Source organism: Physeter macrocephalus, chromosome 19, assembly GCF_002837175.3.
Source record: "Physeter macrocephalus isolate SW-GA chromosome 19, ASM283717v5, whole genome shotgun sequence".
In the NCBI taxonomy this organism is placed as follows: Eukaryota; Metazoa; Chordata; class Mammalia; order Artiodactyla; family Physeteridae; genus Physeter; species Physeter macrocephalus.
This window is the reverse complement of record NC_041232.1, coordinates 61,326,979-61,352,257: the sequence shown is the minus strand read 5'-3', so window position 1 is coordinate 61,352,257 and position 25,279 is coordinate 61,326,979. Positions and strand designations below refer to the sequence as shown.

The 25,279-nt window shown below is 41.1% G+C and overlaps 1 protein-coding gene and 1 long non-coding RNA gene across 22 annotated transcripts in view; one reads left to right on the top strand and one right to left on the bottom strand.

Moving 5' to 3' along the window:
* Positions 1 to 25,279, bottom strand: part of KATNAL2 (katanin catalytic subunit A1 like 2) — a 152,879-nt gene that overhangs the window by 52,514 nt on the left and 75,086 nt on the right. For 14 of the 21 annotated variants that reach the window (XR_008615921.1, XR_008615922.1, XR_003677146.2 and 11 more), the window contains 5 exons: positions 24,052 to 24,150; positions 21,624 to 21,687; positions 21,309 to 21,427; positions 16,728 to 16,819; positions 14,454 to 14,564 (listed from right to left, as the gene is read on the bottom strand). Coding sequence is in view for 14 of the 21 variants with exons in the window: in XM_028480054.2 (XP_028335855.1) it covers positions 14,454 to 14,564; positions 16,728 to 16,819; positions 21,309 to 21,427; positions 21,624 to 21,687; positions 24,052 to 24,150 (485 nt within the window). In the remaining 7 variants the exon portion in view is untranslated. Of the gene's footprint in view, positions 1 to 13,298; positions 13,809 to 14,453; positions 14,565 to 16,727; positions 16,820 to 21,308; positions 21,428 to 21,623; positions 21,688 to 24,051; positions 24,151 to 25,279 lie in introns of those variants that run through there. The other 7 variants (XM_024132293.3, XM_028480061.2, XM_028480066.2 and 4 more) reach the window with 6 other exon arrangements.
* LOC114484358 (uncharacterized) lies at positions 4,751 to 13,155 on the top strand. The gene is made up of 3 exons (XR_003677147.2): positions 4,751 to 8,786; positions 9,807 to 10,054; positions 12,695 to 13,155. It is a non-coding gene; the product is annotated as an uncharacterized lncRNA (long non-coding RNA).

The following is a 25,279-nucleotide window of genomic DNA, read 5'->3' as shown; positions in this document are numbered from 1 at the left end:
GCACCTACCAAATCCTGCACCACACACTTTTTTCCTGGTTGTGTCAGAATCACCCATCAACCACATATGGAGGATCATGAACTTGATATCACTGCACAGGTTAGTGAAGCTTTGTATGGAGAGAAGCAATTTCAAGCAAAGCAGTTTGACCACTGGTAGGCACGGACATACTATTGCTAAAAAACAAAATTCAAATGAGTAAATTTAAAGATCTAATTGGCTTTGTTCAATGATTCAGGAATCCAGGAGCATCCCATCTAGCAAACAGAAAGGAGCTCTGAAGACACGTACAAAATGGAAAATGTTTTATAGGCAGAAGGAGATGCAACAAGAAAGTTATGAGCAAAGAGTGGATTGTTTTGGGTAAGGTCACCTTCTTTGGGGGAACAGCAGAGTCTATCCAGTGGATTACCTCACTAGCACTGACCAGGTAATTCCAGACTGACTGGTTAAGATTACATTCCTGGGAGAGATTGAAACTGCTATTAGGTTAAGTATTGAGCCTCGGTTTGATGATGTGGGCTTAGAACAAGTGACCTCATTTGGGGCCTGTTGTCCCTTTTTTAAAATGATAAAAGATTTTAAAAGCCTGAAAGCATGACTGAATGCTATTGCAATGAAAGATGCAATTATCAGATCAGAGTGAGTTAATGCAAACCACCGTTTCCCGAAAGATTTTCAAATAGAACGCTGGTCTTGTGAGATGCTCTTAAGGAAGGGATTCTGGGGTCAAATGAATATGGAATGTACTGCTTTCTCATAGCTTTTCTTGGAGAGTCACAACACACAGTAACATCTTAAAGGCACTGAGAAGTCCTGCCAGGGCAGAAATCAGTTGAACTGTAGCTCAGTATCTCTGAGTTAAATTAGACCCCACTAGATCCCATTTTTTGGATAATGACCTGCGGGGAACCATTCTTGGAGAAATGTTGATCTAGAGAGTAATGATAGTCAAGCCACGAGGCCAAAAGGTAGGACCTCAGAGAGCACAGCTTCTCCCTAGAGCCCAGGAGACACATGGAGCTACTGCGGAAAAACCCAGGGTTATGTCTGCTGACCCCTTCAATCACGTGTATACACGTCTATAGGCATCTCACACCAGACAGGAGACAGCCCATATGGGAAGAAGTCAGTTTACATGGGTACATTCTTCCACATTCCCAGTGCCAGGATCTCTAGGATCTTATGCTTTCTTTACATATTAAGATTTTTTTTTTTTTAATCCAGAGTGTGGTCATACCAGGCGGATGATTTTTAAAAGGGATAGTGAAATGTCTAGTCCTTTTGCAAATAACAAGGAAAAGATGAGTTTCAACATGCTTCACACATACAGTTTTTATGCCTTCTTTGTACGAACTATCATCAAGCTTAATAGACATCTAAAGATGGCATTTGCCTTAATAGCCCTGTTCAGTGTTTTGTCTCCCTCTGGACTCCTAGGCCTGAGTTTGTGAATACTCAACAATCGAGGCGGGTCAAATTAGCCCTAACTGTGCTTGTTAAACATGTCTTCCATGGCTATTACTTTAAGTGGTAATATTAAATATGCAACATTCGTTATTCTTTTCATTGCTAATTTACACATCAAATGACACAGAGGAGCTGTTATTTCTTGCTTCCTTCTTGTCCTTTCTGTGATGCTATAGATCAAGGAAGGAGGTCCTCGAAGGAGAAGCACTGAATAAACCAAGATCCTGCACACCACCTCACGGCTGAGAAGGGAGAAAATGACTGGGCCTCTGAGACAGAATGGATTTGTCTGGGGAAAGTGGTAAGTTAACAAGCGGTCGATGGTAGCCTAGTGCCCTGGAAGATGCTATAGGTAAGAAATACCACTAACCAACCATAAAGAATTTCTTTGGGGATTTTACGACTGGGTTTTTACATAGTTTGGTATAATTTAGTTACTTCCCCAACAAGCATAGATTGCTTGAATCAGGTAAGTTTATTCCCTCATCTAAGACCCTGAAGCCAAAATAAAGGTCTGTCCCAATACTCTTGAAAAAAATATACTATTTCCTAATTTAAGGACTTGGACAATATGTAGCAAAATACTTAAAAAAAAAAAAATCTATGCCCTTTCATACAGTAATCCTGCTTCCAGAAACCTGTACTCAAGAAATAACTAGATTTTGGTCAAAGATTTTTATTCAAGGAAGTTCATTTCAGTGTTATGTATAATAGAGAAAGATGGGAGCATCATTTATGCTCAACAGGAAAGGAATGATTACATTGTGGTATATTCACATGTGGGAATTTTGGGCAGCCATTACAAAATCCAATTTTCAAGGATTATTTAACGACGTTGGAAATGTTCTTCCTATAATGTTAAGTAAGGAAAGCAGGACACTGGTGGGAATACAAAATGTACAACCTCTATGGACGGAAATTTGGCAATCTCTACAATAATTTCATGCACATTAACCCTTTGACCCAGCAATTCTACTTCCAGGAACCTTCCCCAAAGATACACCGGCAGACACGCAAAGCGATATATGCACGCCATTACTCACTGCAACATTATTTATGAGAGCAAAAGAGTAGCAACAGCCCAAATGCCCATCAGTAGGTGACTGGGGTAGATTACCATATGAACAAGACGGAATACACGCAGCTACAAAGGGAAGGAGGGAGAACTTTCTGTACTTATTTGGAAAGATCTCCAGAACATTCTGTTATGGAAAAAAATAAAAATACAGAACAATTTCTATAATATGACGCCTTTTGTGTAAGTAAACCAAGTTCAGTTATTTTATGGAGTTCTAAAAAAAAAAACGTGAGAGTTTATTTGTGGAGGATGTGACAGTTTGTCTCTAAATAATATCTGTCGTTCCTTCCATTAGTCCAGTGAGCCTCAGCCGGGGGTGATTTTGCCCCCTCCCTGGGGAACATCTGGCAATGTCTGCAGACCTATTTTGGCGGCCACAACTGGGGGTGATGCTACCAGCATCCAGTGGGGAGAGACCGAGGATGCTGCTCAGCATGGTACAGCGCATGGGAGGCCCCCCAGCAAAGAACTCTCTGGCCCCAAATGTCAAGAGCGCTGAAGATGAGAAATCCAGAATTCACTCTTTCATCTTAGTTATGCCAGGTCTGTACCGTTTTCTTCATCAAAATGTTACTGTTATGACAGGTTTGGTATTATTACTGCAAGTTCTGTTACAGACACAAATACAGAATATATCTACATATTAGGATAAAGTGACTAGCAATTATATTAATGTTGTTAAGAACTAAAATTTTCACAATTCGAGAAAAGACACAAATATAAAATCAAATAATTTAAAAACCTTGTAATCTTAAATTTGAGTGGTAAATATTAGTATGAACTCATCATTTGCCTCTTTTTAAAACTAGGTATGTATTTCCTAGCTCTGCCCAATCAAATGGTCAAGAAGCAATGATAATCCAGTAGCAAGGAACACCCATAACTGTGAGACTGTGATCTCTATAAATAGTATTTCCCATTAAAGGGAACCAGGGCTCTGTGAATCAATGGCTGATTCCAGGTCTGGAGCAGAATATTCAAATTGAGCCTGGGTCACCTTGTGCAAATGACAAAGAAGCGTGGCCCTGCCAAACCTAACAGAAGGGGAGGCTAAGAAATAGAATCCAAAAGTTGGGGTTCTATTATGCAAGTAGAAGGATGAAGTAAATATTGGGAGGCAGTTATCAATCTCTGCCACAGCAGCATGGGGGCTGACAATCCGTCTCTGGATCTGCCCTGCCCAGTACAGTAGCTACCAGCCACATGTGGCTACTGGGCACTTGAAACAAGGCTAGTCCAAACTGAAGCATGCCCTAGGTATAAAGTGTACACTGAATTTCAAAGATTTAGTATGAAAAAAAGAATGTAAAATATCACAATAATTTTTATATTGATTATATATGGAAATGATAGTATTTTAGATATACTGGGTTACATAAAATATGTTATCAAAATTGCATATTATCTGTTTCTTTTGATAATTTTTAATGTGGCTACTAGAAATTTTTTAAGTATGTGTGCCTCACATCATATTTCTATTAGACAGTGGTGGATGACAGGGAGTCAATGAATAAAGCACTGAAGTTTACTTTGTCTCCTGCACTGAGCTCTGCGTAAGTTGACTCCTACCTACACTTCCCACTTGGGCCAAACTGCTCTGTCGGCCGTTATCTGAATCTACATTTTGCCATCCTAGTTGAGCAGGTACTCAGGTCATTTTCTTTACTTGGAACTTCCAGTTTGTCTACCAAGAGCCAGGTCCTTTTCACAGGTCCAGTTCAAGTGCTCTCTACCCCCTTTTCTTTTAAATATCTTTAATCAGAAATGGCCTCTTCCCGATATGATTTTATTCTACTTATTGTCTGTACCAGCCACATGGCTGGCTGTATCCTCACTTCTTAGTTATTTGCGTTTATATCTCATCCATTGTCCCATGAGATAGCCAGCCTCTAGAGGCCAAGGATCATGGACTGTATATCTTGGGTTCCCCCGCCTTCCATCATGCAGAATACTCACAGTAGGTACTCAACAGATACTACTTGAGTGAATGAATAAACTTTCGGTTCAGGGCTACTGGCTTCATGTAAGTGATCTGCTTCCTTAAAGCCCAGTCTTTATTTACGAAGGTAAATCTGCTTTGTTGAAAATTAGCATTTTATAAGCATCATTAGTTCGAATTAACAGAGAAAACAAGCATCAACCTGGGAATAAAGCATTCTATTTTCATCTTTAGTAAAAAAAAAAAAAAAAAAAAAAAATGGAAATGATGATTTAAAGGGATGATTTATCCAACTCACTTGGCTGGGCAGTGCTTTTGAAGATGAGGTGAAAGATGTAGTCTCCATAGGGGGCCTCTCATCTCCAGAGACTGCACTTCTCAGTCTGAAGAGTGAGCTCACAAGCAAGAGACAAGAGACAAGCAACACTAGAGCCATCAGTTCAGTCTATGTCCTACTGATGCTAGGGTAAGAGCATCACATATTTATAATAAAAGAATGACAATTACTTCGAGTTACTACAATACCAACAAGGAGATATATTCCTATTGCTCTTGCCAGAAAATTTATGACCAGTAATTGAGAGAAGAAATGGGAATCTTCTTTTTCCAGCAAAATGATGAACTAGATATTCAGAAATCTCTTGTTATAAAGCCACTTTAAAAGCTTGGTGAATTATAGGAAACACTTTTGGTATACACAACAAATGAGTCCACAGGAAGCAGCAAAATTCTCAAGCCCTAAAAATGAAGAGGAAGCCAAAAATCAAGACTGGGCAGCTGAAATGGAAGCTGTGGCTGAGTGTTTGCCTCTTAGTTACAAAAAAAGTTTGGATTTTAAAGTCTACCTGTGGCATAGCATAGAAGGCCTTGGGCCCATTCAAGATGGTAGGTAGAAACAAGGCCCATCATGTAAAACAAAAAACCAGATGGCACATCCTCTATGAAAGGATGGGTTAGAAAAATTTCCCCACTAGCAATGGAAAGAACCAAGGGAATTTGTCTTATACTTTGGGGTGGGCAAAAGTCTTCACTGATAATTCAGAATCCGACCTACCCTCACTGGCATGGATGAAGAAACCCTATGCTAAGAAATTAGCTTACAGTTGTCCAAAGCCTGACACAGTCAGACATAAATTTTCTGTGAAAGGACACGTGTAAGACTCTCACAGATAGAGTTCCCCTCACTAAATGTAAGCTCACCATCCAAAATTCTGAAACATATAATGAACCACCAAGAATGAGAGTCTGCAGAAGAAACTAAGAACAGAATTAAACTCCACTGATACAGACGATAAAATAATTGTGTTTAAGATGTATAAAATGATAAAAGAGGGAATCAAAAATATGAGAGAGACTCGCTTCCGGCCAAGATGGAGTAGCCCATCCTTCTCTAGTCCACCCACTACTACTAAAATTCACTGCATGTAATACAGCATCTAAACGTAGGAAGACACTGGAAAGGAGGAGGGCGAGGGGCTAGGGAGCGGGGGACATGAGGAACGACAAGGCAGTGTTCTCAGGTTTCTGTTTTGCCTCCCTCAGACCTCCCACACGGGGTGCTGGAGAAGCCCACTGACCAACTGCTAACAGGCACAGACAGAAGCCTCAAGAAAAGCTCATTCTCTCTAACAAAGGACTGGGAAGAGCAGGTCCACCAGGACACAAAGCCTTTTTGATAATACCTGCCCTACTCCAGCTAAACGTCAAAGGGAAAACTGCCCCCCACCGAGTGTCTGTGCTGGGAGTCATGGTGGAAGGAGCTTGGTCCAATGCGCTGGTGCCATATTAAAACCCTCAAGGAAAAGAAAAGTCAAATAAATTAAGGCCCACTCATACGTGGGATTCTATATGGAATTAGGTAGATTTTCAAAGTTGTCCACAATGTACTAAGTGAAAGAAAAAAACAGGCCATAGAACAAAATAATACGTATCCATGAACGTTCACATTTTTGTTTCTGTGTGTGGGGCGTGGGGTGGTGTCTGTGTGTACACTTATAGGGGACTGTGCACTTTCAAGCAACACCGAAGCATATAAAATATGATTTTTATAATGAACATGTATTATTTTTCTAAATAGCCAAAATGGTGAAAATGATTTCCCTCTTGGGGAAAAAAATTACCGCAGAAGGATACAAAGGCAACAAATGATAGCAAATAACCAAACCATTTTCACCATTAGGGTATATACAAAGATGATAATACTTACGTCACAGAGGTGAAATTATGAGTAGTTTTTCTCTCATTCTCAAATTTTCTATAAAATGGTTATGTTAATTTTATACTTTTTAAAATTTGGTTTTAGAATTACAGTTCACATGCCACCCTGCACCCTGTTAAGATAAAGTAATGCCACAGTAGGCCAGGCTGAAATCAATTTATGTCTGATGAAACCAAACAAACTGAGAAGGTGTGAATGGGGCAAGGGCAAGGTTGCTCCTAGTAACCACCTGCCCAGTCAGTCCTGTGCCTGCCCTGCTGCACCTACCAAATCCTGCACCACACACTTTTTTCCTGGTTGTGTCAGAATCACCCATCAACCACATATGGAGGATCATGAACTTGATATCACTGCACAGGTTAGTGAAGCTTTGTATGGAGAGAAGCAATTTCAAGCAAAGCAGTTTGACCACTGGTAGGCACGGACATACTATTGCTAAAAAACAAAATTCAAATGAGTAAATTTAAAGATCTAATTGGCTTTGTTCAATGATTCAGGAATCCAGGAGCATCCCATCTAGCAAACAGAAAGGAGCTCTGAAGACACGTACAAAATGGAAAATGTTTTATAGGCAGAAGGAGATGCAACAAGAAAGTTATGAGCAAAGAGTGGATTGTTTTGGGTAAGGTCACCTTCTTTGGGGGAACAGCAGAGTCTATCCAGTGGATTACCTCACTAGCACTGACCAGGTAATTCCAGACTGACTGGTTAAGATTACATTCCTGGGAGAGATTGAAACTGCTATTAGGTTAAGTATTGAGCCTCGGTTTGATGATGTGGGCTTAGAACAAGTGACCTCATTTGGGGCCTGTTGTCCCTTTTTTAAAATGATAAAAGATTTTAAAAGCCTGAAAGCATGACTGAATGCTATTGCAATGAAAGATGCAATTATCAGATCAGAGTGAGTTAATGCAAACCACCGTTTCCCGAAAGATTTTCAAATAGAACGCTGGTCTTGTGAGATGCTCTTAAGGAAGGGATTCTGGGGTCAAATGAATATGGAATGTACTGCTTTCTCATAGCTTTTCTTGGAGAGTCACAACACACAGTAACATCTTAAAGGCACTGAGAAGTCCTGCCAGGGCAGAAATCAGTTGAACTGTAGCTCAGTATCTCTGAGTTAAATTAGACCCCACTAGATCCCATTTTTTGGATAATGACCTGCGGGGAACCATTCTTGGAGAAATGTTGATCTAGAGAGTAATGATAGTCAAGCCACGAGGCCAAAAGGTAGGACCTCAGAGAGCACAGCTTCTCCCTAGAGCCCAGGAGACACATGGAGCTACTGCGGAAAAACCCAGGGTTATGTCTGCTGACCCCTTCAATCACGTGTATACACGTCTATAGGCATCTCACACCAGACAGGAGACAGCCCATATGGGAAGAAGTCAGTTTACATGGGTACATTCTTCCACATTCCCAGTGCCAGGATCTCTAGGATCTTATGCTTTCTTTACATATTAAGATTTTTTTTTTTTTAATCCAGAGTGTGGTCATACCAGGCGGATGATTTTTAAAAGGGATAGTGAAATGTCTAGTCCTTTTGCAAATAACAAGGAAAAGATGAGTTTCAACATGCTTCACACATACAGTTTTTATGCCTTCTTTGTACGAACTATCATCAAGCTTAATAGACATCTAAAGATGGCATTTGCCTTAATAGCCCTGTTCAGTGTTTTGTCTCCCTCTGGACTCCTAGGCCTGAGTTTGTGAATACTCAACAATCGAGGCGGGTCAAATTAGCCCTAACTGTGCTTGTTAAACATGTCTTCCATGGCTATTACTTTAAGTGGTAATATTAAATATGCAACATTCGTTATTCTTTTCATTGCTAATTTACACATCAAATGACACAGAGGAGCTGTTATTTCTTGCTTCCTTCTTGTCCTTTCTGTGATGCTATAGATCAAGGAAGGAGGTCCTCGAAGGAGAAGCACTGAATAAACCAAGATCCTGCACACCACCTCACGGCTGAGAAGGGAGAAAATGACTGGGCCTCTGAGACAGAATGGATTTGTCTAGGGAAAGTGATAAGTTAACAAGCGGTCGATGGTAGCCTAGTGCCCTGGAAGATGCTATAGGTAAGAAATACCACTAACCAACCATAAAGAATTTCTTTGGGGATTTTACGACTGGGTTTTTACATAGTTTGGTATAATTTAGTTACTTCCCCAACAAGCATAGATTGCTTGAATCAGGTAAGTTTATTCCCTCATCTAAGACCCTGAAGCCAAAATAAAGGTCTGTCCCAATACTCTTGAAAAAAATATACTATTTCCTAATTTAAGGACTTGGACAATATGTAGCAAAATACTTAAAAAAAAAAAATCTATGCCCTTTCATACAGTAATCCTGCTTCCAGAAATCTGTACTCAAGAAATAACTAGATTTTGGTCAAAGATTTTTATTCAAGGAAGTTCATTTCAGTGTTATGTATAATAGAGAAAGATGGGAGCATCATTTATGCTCAACAGGAAAGGAATGATTACATTGTGGTATATTCACATGTGGGAATTTTGGGCAGCCATTACAAAATCCAATTTTCAAGGATTATTTAACGACGTTGGAAATGTTCTTCCTATAATGTTAAGTAAGGAAAGCAGGACACTGGTGGGAATACAAAATGTACAACCTCTATGGACGGAAATTTGGCAATCTCTACAATAATTTCATGCACATTAACCCTTTGACCCAGCAATTCTACTTCCAGGAACCTTCCCCAAAGATACACCGGCAGACACGCAAAGCGATATATGCACGCCATTACTCACTGCAACATTATTTATGAGAGCAAAAGAGTAGCAACAGCCCAAATGCCCATCAGTAGGTGACTGGGGTAGATTACCATATGAACAAGACGGAATACACGCAGCTACAAAGGGAAGGAGGGAGAACTTTCTGTACTTATTTGGAAAGATCTCCAGAACATTCTGTTATGGAAAAAAATAAAAATACAGAACAATTTCTATAATATGACGCCTTTTGTGTAAGTAAACCAAGTTCAGTTATTTTATGGAGTTCTAAAAAAAAAAACGTGAGAGTTTATTTGTGGAGGATGTGACAGTTTGTCTCTAAATAATATCTGTCGTTCCTTCCATTAGTCCAGTGAGCCTCAGCCGGGGGTGATTTTGCCCCCTCCCTGGGGAACATCTGGCAATGTCTGCAGACCTATTTTGGCGGCCACAACTGGGGGTGATGCTACCAGCATCCAGTGGGGAGAGACCGAGGATGCTGCTCAGCATGGTACAGCGCATGGGAGGCCCCCCAGCAAAGAACTCTCTGGCCCCAAATGTCAAGAGCGCTGAAGATGAGAAATCCAGAATTCACTCTTTCATCTTAGTTATGCCAGGTCTGTACCGTTTTCTTCATCAAAATGTTACTGTTATGACAGGTTTGGTATTATTACTGAAAGTTCTGTTATAGACACAAATACAGAATATATCTACATATTAGGATAAAGTGACTAGCAATTATATTAATGTTGTTAAGAACTAAAATTTTCACAATTCGAGAAAAGACACAAATATAAAATCAAATAATTTAAAAACCTTGTAATCTTAAATTTGAGTGGTAAATATTAGTATGAACTCATCATTTGCCTCTTTTTAAAACTAGGTATGTATTTCCTAGCTCTGCCCAATCAAATGGTCAAGAAGCAATGATAATCCAGTAGCAAGGAACACCCATAACTGTGAGACTGTAATCTCTAAATAGTATTTCCCATTAAAGGGAACCAGGGCTCTGTGAATCAATGGCTGATTCCAGGTCTGGAGCAGAATATTCAAATTGAGCCTGGGTCACCTTGTGCAAATGACAAAGAAGCGTGGCCCTGCCAAACCTAACAGAAGGGGAGGCTAAGAAATAGAATCCAAAAGTTGGGGTTCTATTATGCAAGTAGAAGGATGAAGTAAATATTGGGAGGCAGTTATCAATCTCTGCCACAGCAGCATGGGGGCTGACAATCCGTCTCTGGATCTGCCCTGCCCAGTACAGTAGCTACCAGCCACATGTGGCTACTGGGCACTTGAAACAAGGCTAGTCCAAACTGAAGCATGCCCTAGGTATAAAGTGTACACTGAATTTCAAAGATTTAGTATGAAAAAAAGAATGTAAAATATCACAATAATTTTTATATTGATTATATATGGAAATGATAGTATTTTAGATATACTGGGTTACATAAAATATGTTATCAAAATTGCATATTATCTGTTTCTTTTGATAATTTTTAATGTGGCTACTAGAAATTTTTTAAGTATGTGTGCCTCACATCATATTTCTATTAGACAGCGCTGCTCTAGAAAAACCAGTTACAGGGTCTTCTGAAAGGCTCAGAGCTTGGGAAATGGGACAGACATGGGAAGTTTAGCAAAGGCATGAAGAGAGAAAGAGGAACAAAAAATTCAGAGAGGGAGGGAGGGAGGGAGGGAGGGAAGACAGACTAGTGGCCACAGAACAGAAGAAAATATCTACAAATCTGACAGAGGACGAAACAAATCTTATAACTCAATAACTTAAAAACGGACAAAGGATTTGAAAAGACATTTCACCAAAGAAGATATGCAATTGGTCAATAAGTACACGAAAAGATGCTCAATATCACTAGTCATCGTGGAAATGCAAATCAAAGAGAGGAGATACCACTGCTCATCCACTAGGATGACTAGGATGACTATAATCAAACGACAGAGAATATCAAGTGTTGATGAGGATGGGACGAAATTGGAACCTTCAACCATGGCTAGTAAGAATGCAAAATGGTGCAGCCACTTTGGAAAACAGATTGGTCGCTCCTCAATTAAACATAGAGTTACCATAATAATTGCACTCATAGGTATAAAAATAGGCAAATCTATAGAAACAGAAAATAGATTAGTGGTTGCTTAGTGCTGGGGGTAGGAGATGGGGATGACTGCTAATGGGTACAGGGTTTCTTTTCAGGGTAAAGAAAAATGTTCTAAAATTGATTGCAGTGACGATTATATAATCATATAAATATAAATATAGCTAAAACCATTGAATTGTACACATTAAATGGTGAATTGTATGGTATGTGAGTGATATCTCAATAAAGCTGTAAAAAAAAAAACAACTAATGATGTTATACCAAACAAGTCATGAGATCATAGTGAGAGAGAGAGAGAGAGAGAGAGAGAGAGAGGGAGAGAGAGAGAGAGAGAGAGAGACTGACTCATTGGTTACCACTGGAGGTTGCTAGGGCACAACTCATGACTCTAAAAATCAAAGAGAAAGAATTCTGATTTTCAAGTATGAACTACATTTCAGGGTAACCAAGTAACCCTATTGGATGGGGGAAAGTTCTATGGTAGAGAATAATTCCAGCTATCAATCAGAAGGAATGATAGAATCACACCTCTGGTGAAATAAGTGATTCAGGCAAAGATCATCAATGGATGCTACAACCACTGATGGGAACTATAGAGCAGAGGAACCTGGCTGACACACCTGAACCCACTGATCAATCTGGGTACCACCACAGGTGGGACAACAGGGCACTACATACTTCTGCATGGATGCAATGTGATGTACTCAGCATCACGTATGAAGTATGTCGCCGAAAAATTATATTGATCCTGAATCGAATCTAATCAATCTTTTAGTCTAGAGTAATTATAAGGGTAAGCAGAACTAGCTTAAATATTACCATGAGCATACAATGAGCCACATCCAGAAAGTTTAGACTCTGCAGGACAACCTCCCTAGCAATCAAGTCAATAGCAAGTGGGGAAAAAAAAAGAGGGAGTCTGTTCTAGATTAGAAGATACGTAAGAGAACAACCAGTTACAAAATGCACATCTTGTTTGGTTACCAGTTCAGTAAACCAATTGTAAAAAGACATTTTTGGAACAATATGGGAAATCTGAATATAAACTGGGTATTAGAGGATACTAAGCAATTACTGCTAATTTTGTTAGGGTTGATAACGACTCTGTGATAATGTAAGAAAATGTCCTTATTTTTTTTAAAGATGTATGCTGAAGTATATATATGTGAGAAATAACACGAGAATCTAGGATACAGTTTAAAACATTGCGGCAAAACAAGAGAGGAGGCAACAGATTAAATCAATTGGGCAAGATGCTGGTTATGGAAACTAGGAAATGGTGGGTTCACTGTGCTCTTTTCTCTTTAGTGTTTGTCTAGAATTTTTCATCACAAAAAGGTTTTTTTTAAACCCAGCGATGTTCAAGAATGGGTAGGACTTACCGGTTCCCAGATATGCTGAAAGGATGCAATCTGCGATGTCAAGGAATCCAAGCTCAAAAGCACATATGTATTTCCCATTTGACGTGACGAGAAGCAATTCTTTCAGAAAAACCCTTCTAGGCTGCTTTATTTTTGATTGCTTACTAGCTTTTTGTTTTTCCCCTCTGAACCATTTTATGTGAGGTTTCCCAACAACTGATCACCTTAGGGAAACTGCGGCAGCACTCCCCAGGCAAGCCCTAGGTTTCGCTGGGAGGTAAGGGCTCTCTGTTCCTCCCTGGGGAGCACAGCCCTTCCCGGAGCCGTGCACGAAGCTGTCCAGTTTTCACCCACCCTCCTCAGCTGACTCTCACAGTCCCCCTGGGTCGTAAGTAAAGAGGTTATGATCAACCCTGTTTCAAACAGGTGAAGGAATGGAGATTCTTTCTCTAAAAGATTTCACAGCCACATTTAAGTGATGGTTCTCTGCTTGGATTCAACTTTAACACTGTGTGTAAACACCTCTCTCTTCACAATGTAAAATGCTGATCACCTTGGCACATTAGAAAAGTCTTATAAATTTGAGAAGAGTTGAAGCTGGGTTGAAATTATGAATATAGTTAAAATAACAGATTACACATGAACATCATCATCTCTTGCCAGTGACTTCTTCTTTGGGAGCCTAGATGATCAGCATGCACGAGCGGAAGGGTGTCTCTTTTCACCTTGGAATGTAGAAACAGAAATAGACGAGGTAGGGGGAAGGGGAAGAGTGTCACGAGTCCCAGCTCTGCTGCAAATAGGATGTTGACTTTGGGTGGACTGACCTCCCTTGACCTTGGTACCCCCTCTGCGAATGGCAAGAGCAGCATTTCCTTAGCTGTCTCCTGTCTTATCTGCAGCTCAAAAGAAACAAGCTTTGTGAAAATATTCTTGTAACTATAAAGGGATTATAATTATTTTTTAAAATATTCTCTCCAAGTAGATATTATTTTTCTCTAGTCAACATCTCTTATTTCCCAATTCTGCTTCTAGAATTGGTCTTAAACCACTCTGGGATACAGTCTGAATAACAGACTCTGAGAGTAGATTATACTTTCAATTAGATATTGTTTAGCTTCCTATTTACTGCGCAACATTAAGGTAAAGATTTTCCTCCCAACTTAAAGTTTAATTTTAACACTGTTAAAATCCAAACATATTATTTCTGGAATATTCTTTGGGTCCTGCAGATTTTAGCATTTTACAGTTCTCTGCCAAACCCCTGCTTAAACACAGTTAATAATTTGGCTTTAAACTCAGAATGTCCATTTTAAATATTGTCAGTGGTAGCCCTGACCTATGTTCCTTCCGTTCAGGCAGATTCTTTCACGGTACAAGTAGCAAGGATTGAGGACTTGACCAGGAAAGCCTTCAGCTTAATCTTCCGGGACTGGAACCAAACAAGAGGACTTTTCCTGAAGTGCTCAGTATAATATCTTCATCTGTACTCAGTGGCTCATGAAAATACATTCAGAACGTATACTCTCTAGATCTCTTACCACGGCAGGTTGGAGGCTGCTAAGACAAACACGAGATCCTCGGAGCGGGCCAGCCCATCCATCTGCACCAGTAACTCTGTCTTCATCCGCAGGCTTCCTTCGTGCTCTCCCCTAGAGAAAGACGAGGAGGTGAGATGCTCCCAAGAGGCAGAGTCTTTGCTTCCATGACCAGAGTGACACTCATAGCAAGGACTCAGTGATGGCAGACCGGGTTCCCTTCTGACAACTAACCCCACCCCTTCCCTGCCGCATTCTCAGGAGCTACTCATCCCAGGGTTGGAGAAAAGAAGCAATTGGTACTACTTTCAACCAGTAACAGAAAGGAAGTAAATGAATATAATGATGATATTGAAAAGAAAACCAAAGGTTGGCAATGAACCAGAAAATAACGGAAGGGGAGACAGTGGCACTAGTAGATTAAAAAAGGCAGCCCGGCTGTGTCGACCTGCCATATCATTTACCCTTTTAAAAAATGGCTTCATTGAGAATAATCCTTTTCATTTATATAGCAGGCATGAAAGTATTTTACACACACTATTTCTTTTAGTATAATGTATGGACATAAACTGTCCAAGAAGAAATGAACTACAACACAATGTTTCATTCTCTTCTAACAAGATACAAGATAATGACACGGAAACTAGGTTTTCCTTGCACAGCAGATCAGAGGCAGTTTTCTGTGCAAATTCACCCTCCGATTTTCCCACCACCCCCACTGCTGAGACCCTCCCGCCAAGAAAGAGATCACTACACTATAAGACGTGCACAATCGAAATTGGCTCAAAGTCCTGACCAGCTCCAGCAGGCTCTCATGTAGATCAAGTTAAAAGGACAAAAAAGTGCCTTTCTAGCACAACACGACATTCAGCTTCTCATCTCTGCCTGTATATGGTGGCAGCCCAAATTAGGCTTACGGGTTTTTTAGGAACTGTGACCCTTTCTATCTAAGAGGAAATATAAATATAAATATCGTCATATATTTATCTAGCATTTACACATAATTACTATTAACATAATATGACCCCCAAAGTCTTCAGCGCACCTGCCCTATTTCCCTTATCCTTTGAAGACTCTCGTTCTAGTGTTTAACTTCCAGACAAGGAAACTGACATGCTCAAGGCTGGTAGATGAAGTTTCCAAAGTAGCTCAATCAAAGCCGTGGAGGGCCCTGGGGAAGGAGATGGGCAGAGTGCAATGTAAGGGCAAGTGTCACTGCAGTAAGGCAGGCCTGGAGCACAGGCCTTTGCAGAGGAAGTGACCACTAGGGCGGCCTGGTGGGCCCCCAGCCAGGCCCCCGTGCAGTTGCCTGTTCCCGCCAGGCCCCCTCTGGAGAGGCAGAGCACCCAGCCTGGGGCTGACTAGCACCCATGAAACCATAGAAACAGTTGCATTTCAATCAATGACATGAATCCCATGCATCTTGGATGCATCTTGATGGTTGTTTTTCTCTGTTGGGAAAATGGTTTTTAATAAGTAAAATTTCATAAATTATATTCTAGTTATACTTCCAACAAGATAATTGTTTACTTTTTATTAATATTAGTTCTGCCTTGATGATAGACCATTAGAGGCCATCAATAAATGCAGGTGTGTTGAGTTTTCTCTGAGAGCTGGGGATACCAAGTTTAGTAAAAAGTTTCAAAGAAAAACACCTCTGATGAAGACAGAAAGGTGTTCTTAAAACACACACACACACACACACACACACACACACACACACACACACACAACCTCATTACAGTCTGAGATGTGTTCTGCCTGCTGGGGACATTAGTGGACACTTAATCTTTAGAGATAACATATGTGACATATTTAAAATCGGTCCAGCTGAGCCACAGTCTGGTGTCACAGAGAAGTGGCGGCTTCCCTGGCCTCACACGCCTTGTCCAGGGCTGCCTCTCAGGGCTTAGCCCTTAGCAGCCCCGTTCCCCACAGGCAGCCCCTCTGGCTCCAGGGGAGGTGTTCACAGGCGGCTATTTTGAGCCAGCAGGATGGTTATGGCAGCCTGGGATCAGGGGCTGGGTGATCTTCAGGCCTGAAATCCACTCCTGTGGGGAAGGGGGAAGGGAGGATGACATTTCCTCCCGTTATAAAAACTACTTAAATCAGCTATTCAGTTAACAGGATCTAATTTAAAGACCTTTCCGTGTGTCTGCAGAAAATCTGTGGGCTTATTAATAGGCTCATTCTGCTGGTAAATGTCGATGGGCTTCCGACCGTCAAACACACTTACAAGAGGGGAGAAGTGATGACCAAAAAAACCCTGTCTGTTACCCAGGAGCCGTGCCTCTCTGACTCATCACTGACTCCAGCTCGTCCAGGAAGATGGTGGAGGGGGCGTGATAGCGGGCAAGTTCAAATAACACCTGGGTGGAAGAAAAGCAACCACTTGTTCAAATTCATATACTTAAAGTTCTCAGATGCTCCCAGAGATTAAAAGCTTAGGATGGCTGTAATATTAAGCATTTATGCTTCACTTTGTTATTTCACAATAACTTTATAATCGTTACAGTTACTTCTCCCTAGCACTACCCCATGGTCCAATTATTTCCATTTATCACTTGGTAAAATTAGAGCCAGAGGGAATAAGTGGTTAGCCCAAGGTTATTAATCATAGGATTTCCCTGGTGGCGCAGTGCTTAAGAATCCGCCTGCCAATGCAGGGGGACACAGGTTGGACCCCTGGTCCGGGAAGATCCCACATGCCGTGGAGCAACTAAGCCCGTGCGCCACAACTACTGAGCCTGTGCTCTAGAGCCCACGAGCCACAACTACTGAGCCCGCGTGCCACAACTACTGAAGTGTGAGAAGCCCACGTACTGCAATGAAAAGTAGCCCCCGCTCGCCACAGCTAGAGAAAGCCCACGCGCAGCAACGAAGACCCAACACAGCCAAGCACTACCCCATGGTCCAATTATTTCCATTTATCACTTGGTAAAATTAGAGCCAGAGAGAATAAGTGGTTAGCCCAAGGTTATTAATCATAGGATTTCCCTGGTGGCGCAGTGCTTAAGAATCCGCCTGCCAATGCAGGGGGACACAGGTTCGATCCCTGGTCCAGGAAGATCCCACATGCCGTGGAGCAACTAAGCCCATGCGCCACAACTACTGAGCCTGTGCTCTAGAGCCCACGAGCCACAACTACTGAGCCCGTGTGCCACAACTACTGAAGCGTGAGAAGCCCACGTACTGCAATGAAAAGTAGCCCCCGCTCGCCACAGCTAGGGAAAGCCCACGCGCAGCAACGAAGACCCAACACAGCCAAAAATAAATAAAAATAAATTTATTTTTTTAAGTTACTAATCATAAATGGGAGCTTAAGAGCTTAAGACAAAACTCAGTTCCTGAGCTTTAGTTAGTTAGTTTGTTAGCTAATTTGTTAGTTAACCCTTGAGACCCCCCTGCCAATAACATGTTCCACATGGACACAAAAGCCTTGGAATACGTAAAAGCAGTTAATAATTTTTTTCCCTTACCACTTAGAGACAATAAGAAGGTTATTCTCAGAAGGAAGAACTGCAGAGAAAGGATAGAGTTCCAGTCATGGGCAACAAGGCCAAAGAATTTTGCCCTTTCTGCCCCCCAAATTACTCCACGGGGCCCCCAACACTGCTGTTCGGTAGGCTCAGGTACTTGAAGGCAATTCCCAATTGAATAAAATGTTCCATTCCAGAATAAAATATTATAGACTGAATAAGAACAGGAAAGCAACCAGCAAAAGAACAGCCATAAAAACAAAATCGAGAGCTCTAAAGGGAGATGTGGTGGTGATGAAAAGAATATAAAAAACTATACCTTTTTTAAAAAAACCCTGATACTAAACTCTTGAGCACCATATACAATTCTTCCCTGGTTGATCAGAGAAAGCATTAGAGATTTAGAAAAGAATAGATGTTCTTTAATAGGCATAGGAGATTTATTCTCTGTGTCACTTAGCGCTAGCAAAGCATCACAGAATAAATAAGAGGGGAAGGGCTCAGAAAAGGCCAGATGGTGGTCTTCATAGTAGTAGCAGGTCGTCCCTTACAGGCCTCCCTGTCACTGAATGGGAAACTCCTCATCTTCACCGCTGCTTGTGTGTGTGTGTGGTCCCTCCATGCTCATGCGCAAGTGTTTTCCTTTCACAGAATCCTATTTCATTCAGCCAAGACAACTGGCTCAGCCCAGTGAGCTTAAGAGAACAGTGTCAATGCCGGGACACTCATCACAAATGTATTTTAAACACAACACAGACCAACTCATTAGCAGCAGGTAATCTGTCTTCCTGTCACAAAAAGAAAAGCTCAAATATACCTGGTATTAAGGATGATTACAACAGCAGCAATCTACCCAATGACAAATGGCATATTAGAACACTTTTACACGTTTTTAAGGAGCTCCCCAAAGTGCAGAGAGACCAACAGCCTCGATAAGACCAAACATCCTGCTGGAAGGAGAACCACGTCTGGAGCCTATGTCTCCACATGGACCACGCCACTGCCCTTCCACTGCCAGAGAATATATAGAATCCCGGGTAAGTGCTTGGGAAGCATTAGTCTAAAATTTTCAAAAGTTCTTGGAGGAAGTTAAATCACACAACTGGGGGAGGGCAGAATGTTGAGAGATGTAAGTAACAACAGGTGTGTGCATTTGCTAAAGAGACCACTCAGCTACTCAATAGCATCCACTCCTAAGAGACATGAACATTAGGAGGGGAGGGAGAAACGTAACCGAAGGGTTCCCTATTAATAACTCTTTAATTGGAATAGAAAGAGAAGCAAATGGTAGGAAAGCATCTCTGATTTAGGGGAAGGCCTTGAAGGGCTTTATTTATCTGAAAGCTTCACTGTAAGAATCCTGACAGCATGACCAAGGTTTTCCAGGTGAGGCTCTTTCCAGGAGCTCACAAAATAAGAGTAATTTCTGAAAGGACAGAAGATAAGATCCTTCCAGATTAGCATTAGCAGAGTTATCTGTTTTCCTTTTTTTTTTAAATTAATTAATTACTTTATTTATTTATTTATTTTTGGCTGTGTTGGGTCTTCATTGCTGCACGCAGGCTCTGGTTGCGGCGAGCAGGGGCTACTCTTCGTTGTGGTGCGAGGGCTTCTCCCTGAGATGGCTTCTCCTGTTGCGGAGCACGGGCTCTAGACTCGCGGGCTTCAGTAGGTGTGGTACGTGGGCTGAGTAGCTGTGGCTCGTGGGCTCCAGAGCACAGGCTCAGTAGTTGTGGTGCACGGGCTTAGTGGCTCTGCGGCATGTGGGATCCTTCTGGGCCAGGGATTGAACCTGTGTCCCCTGCATTGGCAGGCGGATTCTTAACCACTGCGCCACCAGGGAAGTCCCTGAAAGGCTACTTTTTAAATGTATGGTAAAGGAAGGGGAAAAAATTGGGGGCGGAATCATTTCCTAACTCTTAGGAGTCTAACAAAACAATACTGAAGCAGAGCAAAACTTGAGTTAAATAAAATGCTCACACAGAATGGAGCATTCTAGTTAAATGACTTTTCTGGCTATTCAACATTAAACAAGAAAGTCCATTTCGTTGAAATCTTTGTTAAGAATATTCATTAAACATCTGCATTTCTTCTTTGCCTGGGTGAGTCTTGTCCAGGCAATCTTCCTCCGAGCACCTTGCAGGGCTCTGTGCTCCTAGTTCAAAACGCCACTTTTCATAACAGGAGATGAATCTAAACTGATCCTGGGGCCACCTTGTAAGTTTTGTTGTTCCTCATCACGCAGAAATGGAATGTTAAAGAAAAAAGTCTTCAGGCTGATAAGAATTCTAATTTGTTGGATGTAAGCTGATTGAAATCTAGCTAACTAGAATCACATGGAACCTATAAATTTAGGAGCAGCTAAATTTAAACCCTGTCTGGCACTGAGTTAGACTCAAGATGAAGAACAATGAATGACAGAGAAGATGTCAACATAGATTTCCATGAATTACAATCCGGTAGGGGTGATGAGAATTTATAAAAACTTACACATTTGAAGTAACTTGAGAACAATCACAAAGTAATAAGTAATAGGTTATTTTAGGTACATCAATCCTTTAAAAATATTTTATTATCACTTCCAAATAAGCCACAATATTTTGAAAATAAGTCTATCCAAAGTAATGTAATTTAAGCATAATATTTTAGAGTAATTACTTTTCAGAAAATGTATCCTATTTATATCCACTTTGTATTGATTACTTATCGGTCACCCTACAGAGTGCAATAGCTTAATAGGATTTCTGAGCAGCACCCACCTTACATCGAGGCATAAATCAAAACACAAGTGTTCTCATAAGGTGACTGGAAGATATAGTAAAATTTTATAATATAAAATATACCATATACTATGAATGAGATATTGTAAAGATGGAAACAATCTCTTAAGGGAAGAAAAAAAATCCCTACAGGCTATGGGCTCTGCAAAGGAAAGTTGCTCAGAGCACCTGAAAGAATAATTAAGTTTTAAGTTTCTTGATTCTTCCTTACAGTATCTAGTATAGGGACTAGCATACCGTAGTAGCCTCTCAATAAATGTTAACTAAGTATACTGCACATGCTTAATAATAAATGCTTCCTGAATGAAGAAAAAATAGGCCACTTCAGAGACAATTTTTTCCAGCTTCTATTCCCAAGTCGCATGAATCGAAAAAGGGCTGTTGGTCAAATTCCCAAAGGAAGGGAGATCATGTTTGCCGATAGGGGCGTGACTGATAGCCACATATAGTAGTCAATCTACCTCCCAGGTTTTCGGTAATTAAGATCCAGGATAAATTTGAACATACAAATCACTTAAAACAAATAAGATATAACCTCATTTTGTACCACGGTATTTTGCTGGAACTTATTCTAAAAAACCAAAATCAAGAATCCCTACCCGAACAAGTTTTTCTGAATCCCCTCTCCATTTGCTTACGATGGTAGATGCAGAAATATTAAAGAAGGTTGTTTTGCATTCCGTAGCCACAGCTTTGGCCAGCAGAGTCTTTCCTGTACCTAGAATCACATGTGCGTAAAATATGAGCGGCGCTCGAACTCCATTCCTCTGCCTGCAGACAGAAGGCAGTCACACAAGCAAAACAGGAGGTGGTTACTCAGCAAGCACTGCCCCAGCCCTGAAGTAAGGACAGATGGGGCAACTCGTCCTCTGCACATACGCTTCACACCAAGGCCAAAACAGAAAGCCCTTTACCTGGAGGTCCGTAGAGCAGCAGTCCTTTCCAGGGCGAAAGGATTCCTGTAAACAGCTGTGGGTACTATGGGAACAAGGAACAAGGATGAGGTTTAGTACCTGGACGTCAGCCTGCATGCCCTGAGCTCAGGCAAGCTAGGGGTGCTAGGATGAAACACACGCAACTCTGCGTCAGGCCCTCCTTTTTTTAAGGCTGGCTTTCTCCTTTCCTCTCTCTCTCTCTCTCTCTCTCTCTCTCTATATATATATATATATATATATATATCTTACTTATCCCAATCTTACTTTCACACTTGATAGGATGCATGGCTTAATTTCTGTCACTTTTGCGGGATCCTCCCGGACCGGGGCGCGAACCCGGCTCCCCTGCATCAGCAGGCGGACGCGCAACCACTGCGCCACCAGGGAAGCCCAGGCCCTCCTTTTTTTAAGGCTGGCTTTCTCCTTCCCTCTCTCTCTCTCTCTCTCTCTCTCTCTCTCTATATATATATATATCTTACTTATCCCAATCTTACTTTCACACTTGATAGGATGCATGGCTTAATTTCTGTCACTTTTTAAAAGAGCAGTTATTTTAAGGAGAAGAAATGCATATGTAGGTACTTTCCTCTCTGTTTCAATAGTCATTTCTCACATGCATAACATCATTTCCCCCAGAGTTCGAAATACATGCAGAGCATCTGGCAATGTTTTGAATGTTGTGAAGCAGGTATGCTCTTTAAGATACACACTAGAACCAACATACAAAAGTGTATGTGAATAAAGCTCAAAGCTATGGTGAAGCCTGATTTGGAAGTTGCGAACATTCAGTGCAGAAGACATTATGAGACACTGACTCCAAAAAGGACATGCGTGGACTTTCAGTGAGTCTCTCCCATTAGTTCAAACTCAAGCCATCTGGAGTTGGTAGAGAACCAAGGAGAAGGAAAAATAATAGTAAAATTATAACTAGCTATTAGTTTCTTGCTGATGCTAATGTCAAAATGTTGACATCATGTGAAACTTCTAATACCATGGAGATAACACAACCAGAGAGTTTGATTGGGAAGTTCTATTCTTTCGTACAAGAAGTCTTGTACAATAGAGCCACTCAGAGGAAATAGGGAATAAATACATTTCTACTACTTCTGAACACCAGTATATTTCTTACCCCCATGTCTGAACACAGGAAGGAAGAAAGGGAAGACAGTCCAAATTTACTGATTTTGTCCCATTCGAAAAGAAGCATCCAAAAATCAGGGGCTGCAAGGGCCCAGTGGTAAGAATAAATAGGTTATTCAATAAAGTAAATCTGTAATCCTAACTGCAGGAGATTACAAAAAATGGCCACAAATTATTTGCAGCTTCTTCCACCAAGAGGCAGAGGATATTTGTCTATCATCACTTGAATCTGGATTTGGCCTTGTGAATTTGGCCAGTGGGACATTAGCAAATAGAAGAAGAGACTTGAAAATAGAGACGAGCAAATATACGGAATATAAGAAGAGACACGGGAAAGGCTCACGGATTGGGCCCTGCCCTTTCTTGCTTCTGTCTGGGAACTCTCTGCACCATGTGAGCAAGACTTGGGCTCTCCTGCCAGAGGACGAGAGGCAGAGAGAGGCCTCAGCTGCCCTGGTGATCCCAGCTTTCACAGCTTTTCCATCTTTCCCGGCCACCCTGGCTGATGCCCCAGACATGTGAGTGAGCCCAACCAACATCACGTGGAAAAGAGCCAAGCCGGCCCAGCTAAGCCCAGCCCAAAGAGCCCACCCACAGAACTGCAAACAAATAAATGATTGTCATTCTAAGGCACTAAGTGTTAGGGTGCTCTGCTATACAGCAAAAGCCATGTGGTACACTGACCTTCTCATCACCACTGTTGTAAACCAAACACGAAGAGTCTTGTTTTTCTATTTTTCTTCCTATTTAGTGAGCCACTCTGCACAAAAATGCGTCAGGAATAAGCTGAGCACAACCCTGTGGCTCTCCTGGCCAGTGCCCTGGAAGGGGCTGTCTAGTCTTTACAACCAGCTGAAAGCAAAGCCCCCAGTGATGGGGGTGCTGGGGCAGGGGGAAGATCTATGCAAAGTCAGATGCTCTCTCTTATGGCAGGTATTTCTACTATAAGAAGTATATTTTTAGGGAGGCAGGCTGATTTGAACCTATAGTAACTGACAAATCATATATACTATAGAGTCTTAGATCTTAAATTACCTCTTAGAGCAGACACCTGCCTTCAACCAATATGTAACATGATTTCAAATTGCCTAGAATGGACTGAGCCTTGGTGCTCCAGTGTTGACAAAACAGTGTGACACAGGCAAAAAGTTAACTTGTGGACAGAAAATCACCCTGTCGTTCTCTTCCTGACGGGTATATGACATATAGCTTGTCCAATGGATAATGAACAGAAATATCTCCCAAGAGGCTTCCTTCCCATCCTTACCCTTATAGGATACACAACAGCTTCTTTGACTAACTGCTTGGCGGCATCGAGTCCAATAATGTCATTCCACTTTATGTTTGGATTATGGAGATAAATGTCCTGCAATGCACATTTGATCATTTTGTTAAAACTAATGTTCTCCTCCACAGCTGTAATAAAACACTGGAGCAGCAGAATACTGACTTAACAATAGGACATAAAGTGCCTGTGATAAACACTTTTCATATTAGATACATGTGTGTATACACATTGTAATTTGAGGCTAGTTCACCAAAGGGATGTCATGAAAATATTCAGTGATTTTCCCTGAAGAAGCCATTGCTGATATAATATGGTACTTCTAGGGTAAAAAAAAAAAAAAATCTTCTAATGAGGGACTATACCTGTCTTCGGTCAATAGCAAACCATGCTGATTTACAACCGTAATCAAAGAAGCTACAGAATATGCCTACAAATTACGTTAGCTTTTACTCCGAAACATAGTTCCTAGCCGTTGCCTGGCCTCTCTCTTGCTCCTTGATCTCGAAAACACTTTCTTAATTTGCTGCCTAAAAGAGATAACGCTCCTCTGAAACCAATTTCTCTTTTTCCCTAGTGATCGCTCCCTACTTCCATCAGGAGCAATTGCTTCTACAAAATCCAAGGAAGCCAACAACCAAGCGAAAGTCTTCCCCTCGCACAGCAGAGCCCTGTAGCAACCACTGAGGGTAATCAATTAAGGTAGCTTTTACTGATACTAATTTACAGTTTCCAAACTTCAATTTCGCTACATGCTCAGAACAGTCATTCAGGGGGCCTTTCTCAGTAGGAGCTGTTTTGGGCAAACTGAGTGTCTAGAGTTCTACAGCCAAAAACAAAACAAAACAAAACAAAAAAAAAACCCACCTCTTTTCCAAAGTCATTCTGAGTGACTACAGAACAATCTGGAAACTACTTTTATATTTATTTAATTTTTAAATAAGTAATACATGCACATGGTTCAAAAATATACAAACATGTTTTTAAAATGCTGGTGAGATGTTATACCTCCACTTCTGTCCCCCATCCTCCCAGTTCCCTCCACCAGAAGTGACAAATTTTAAGAGAGAAACTATTTATGCAGGTGATTTTCATGGTGTATAATATGTATGATCCGTTCCTGGGTGAGCTGACAAAGGTCTCAGTCTTCCAAAATCTTGGGAGAACCACCCTGTCTTTAAAGGACCACCCACTCCTTCTTATTACCATA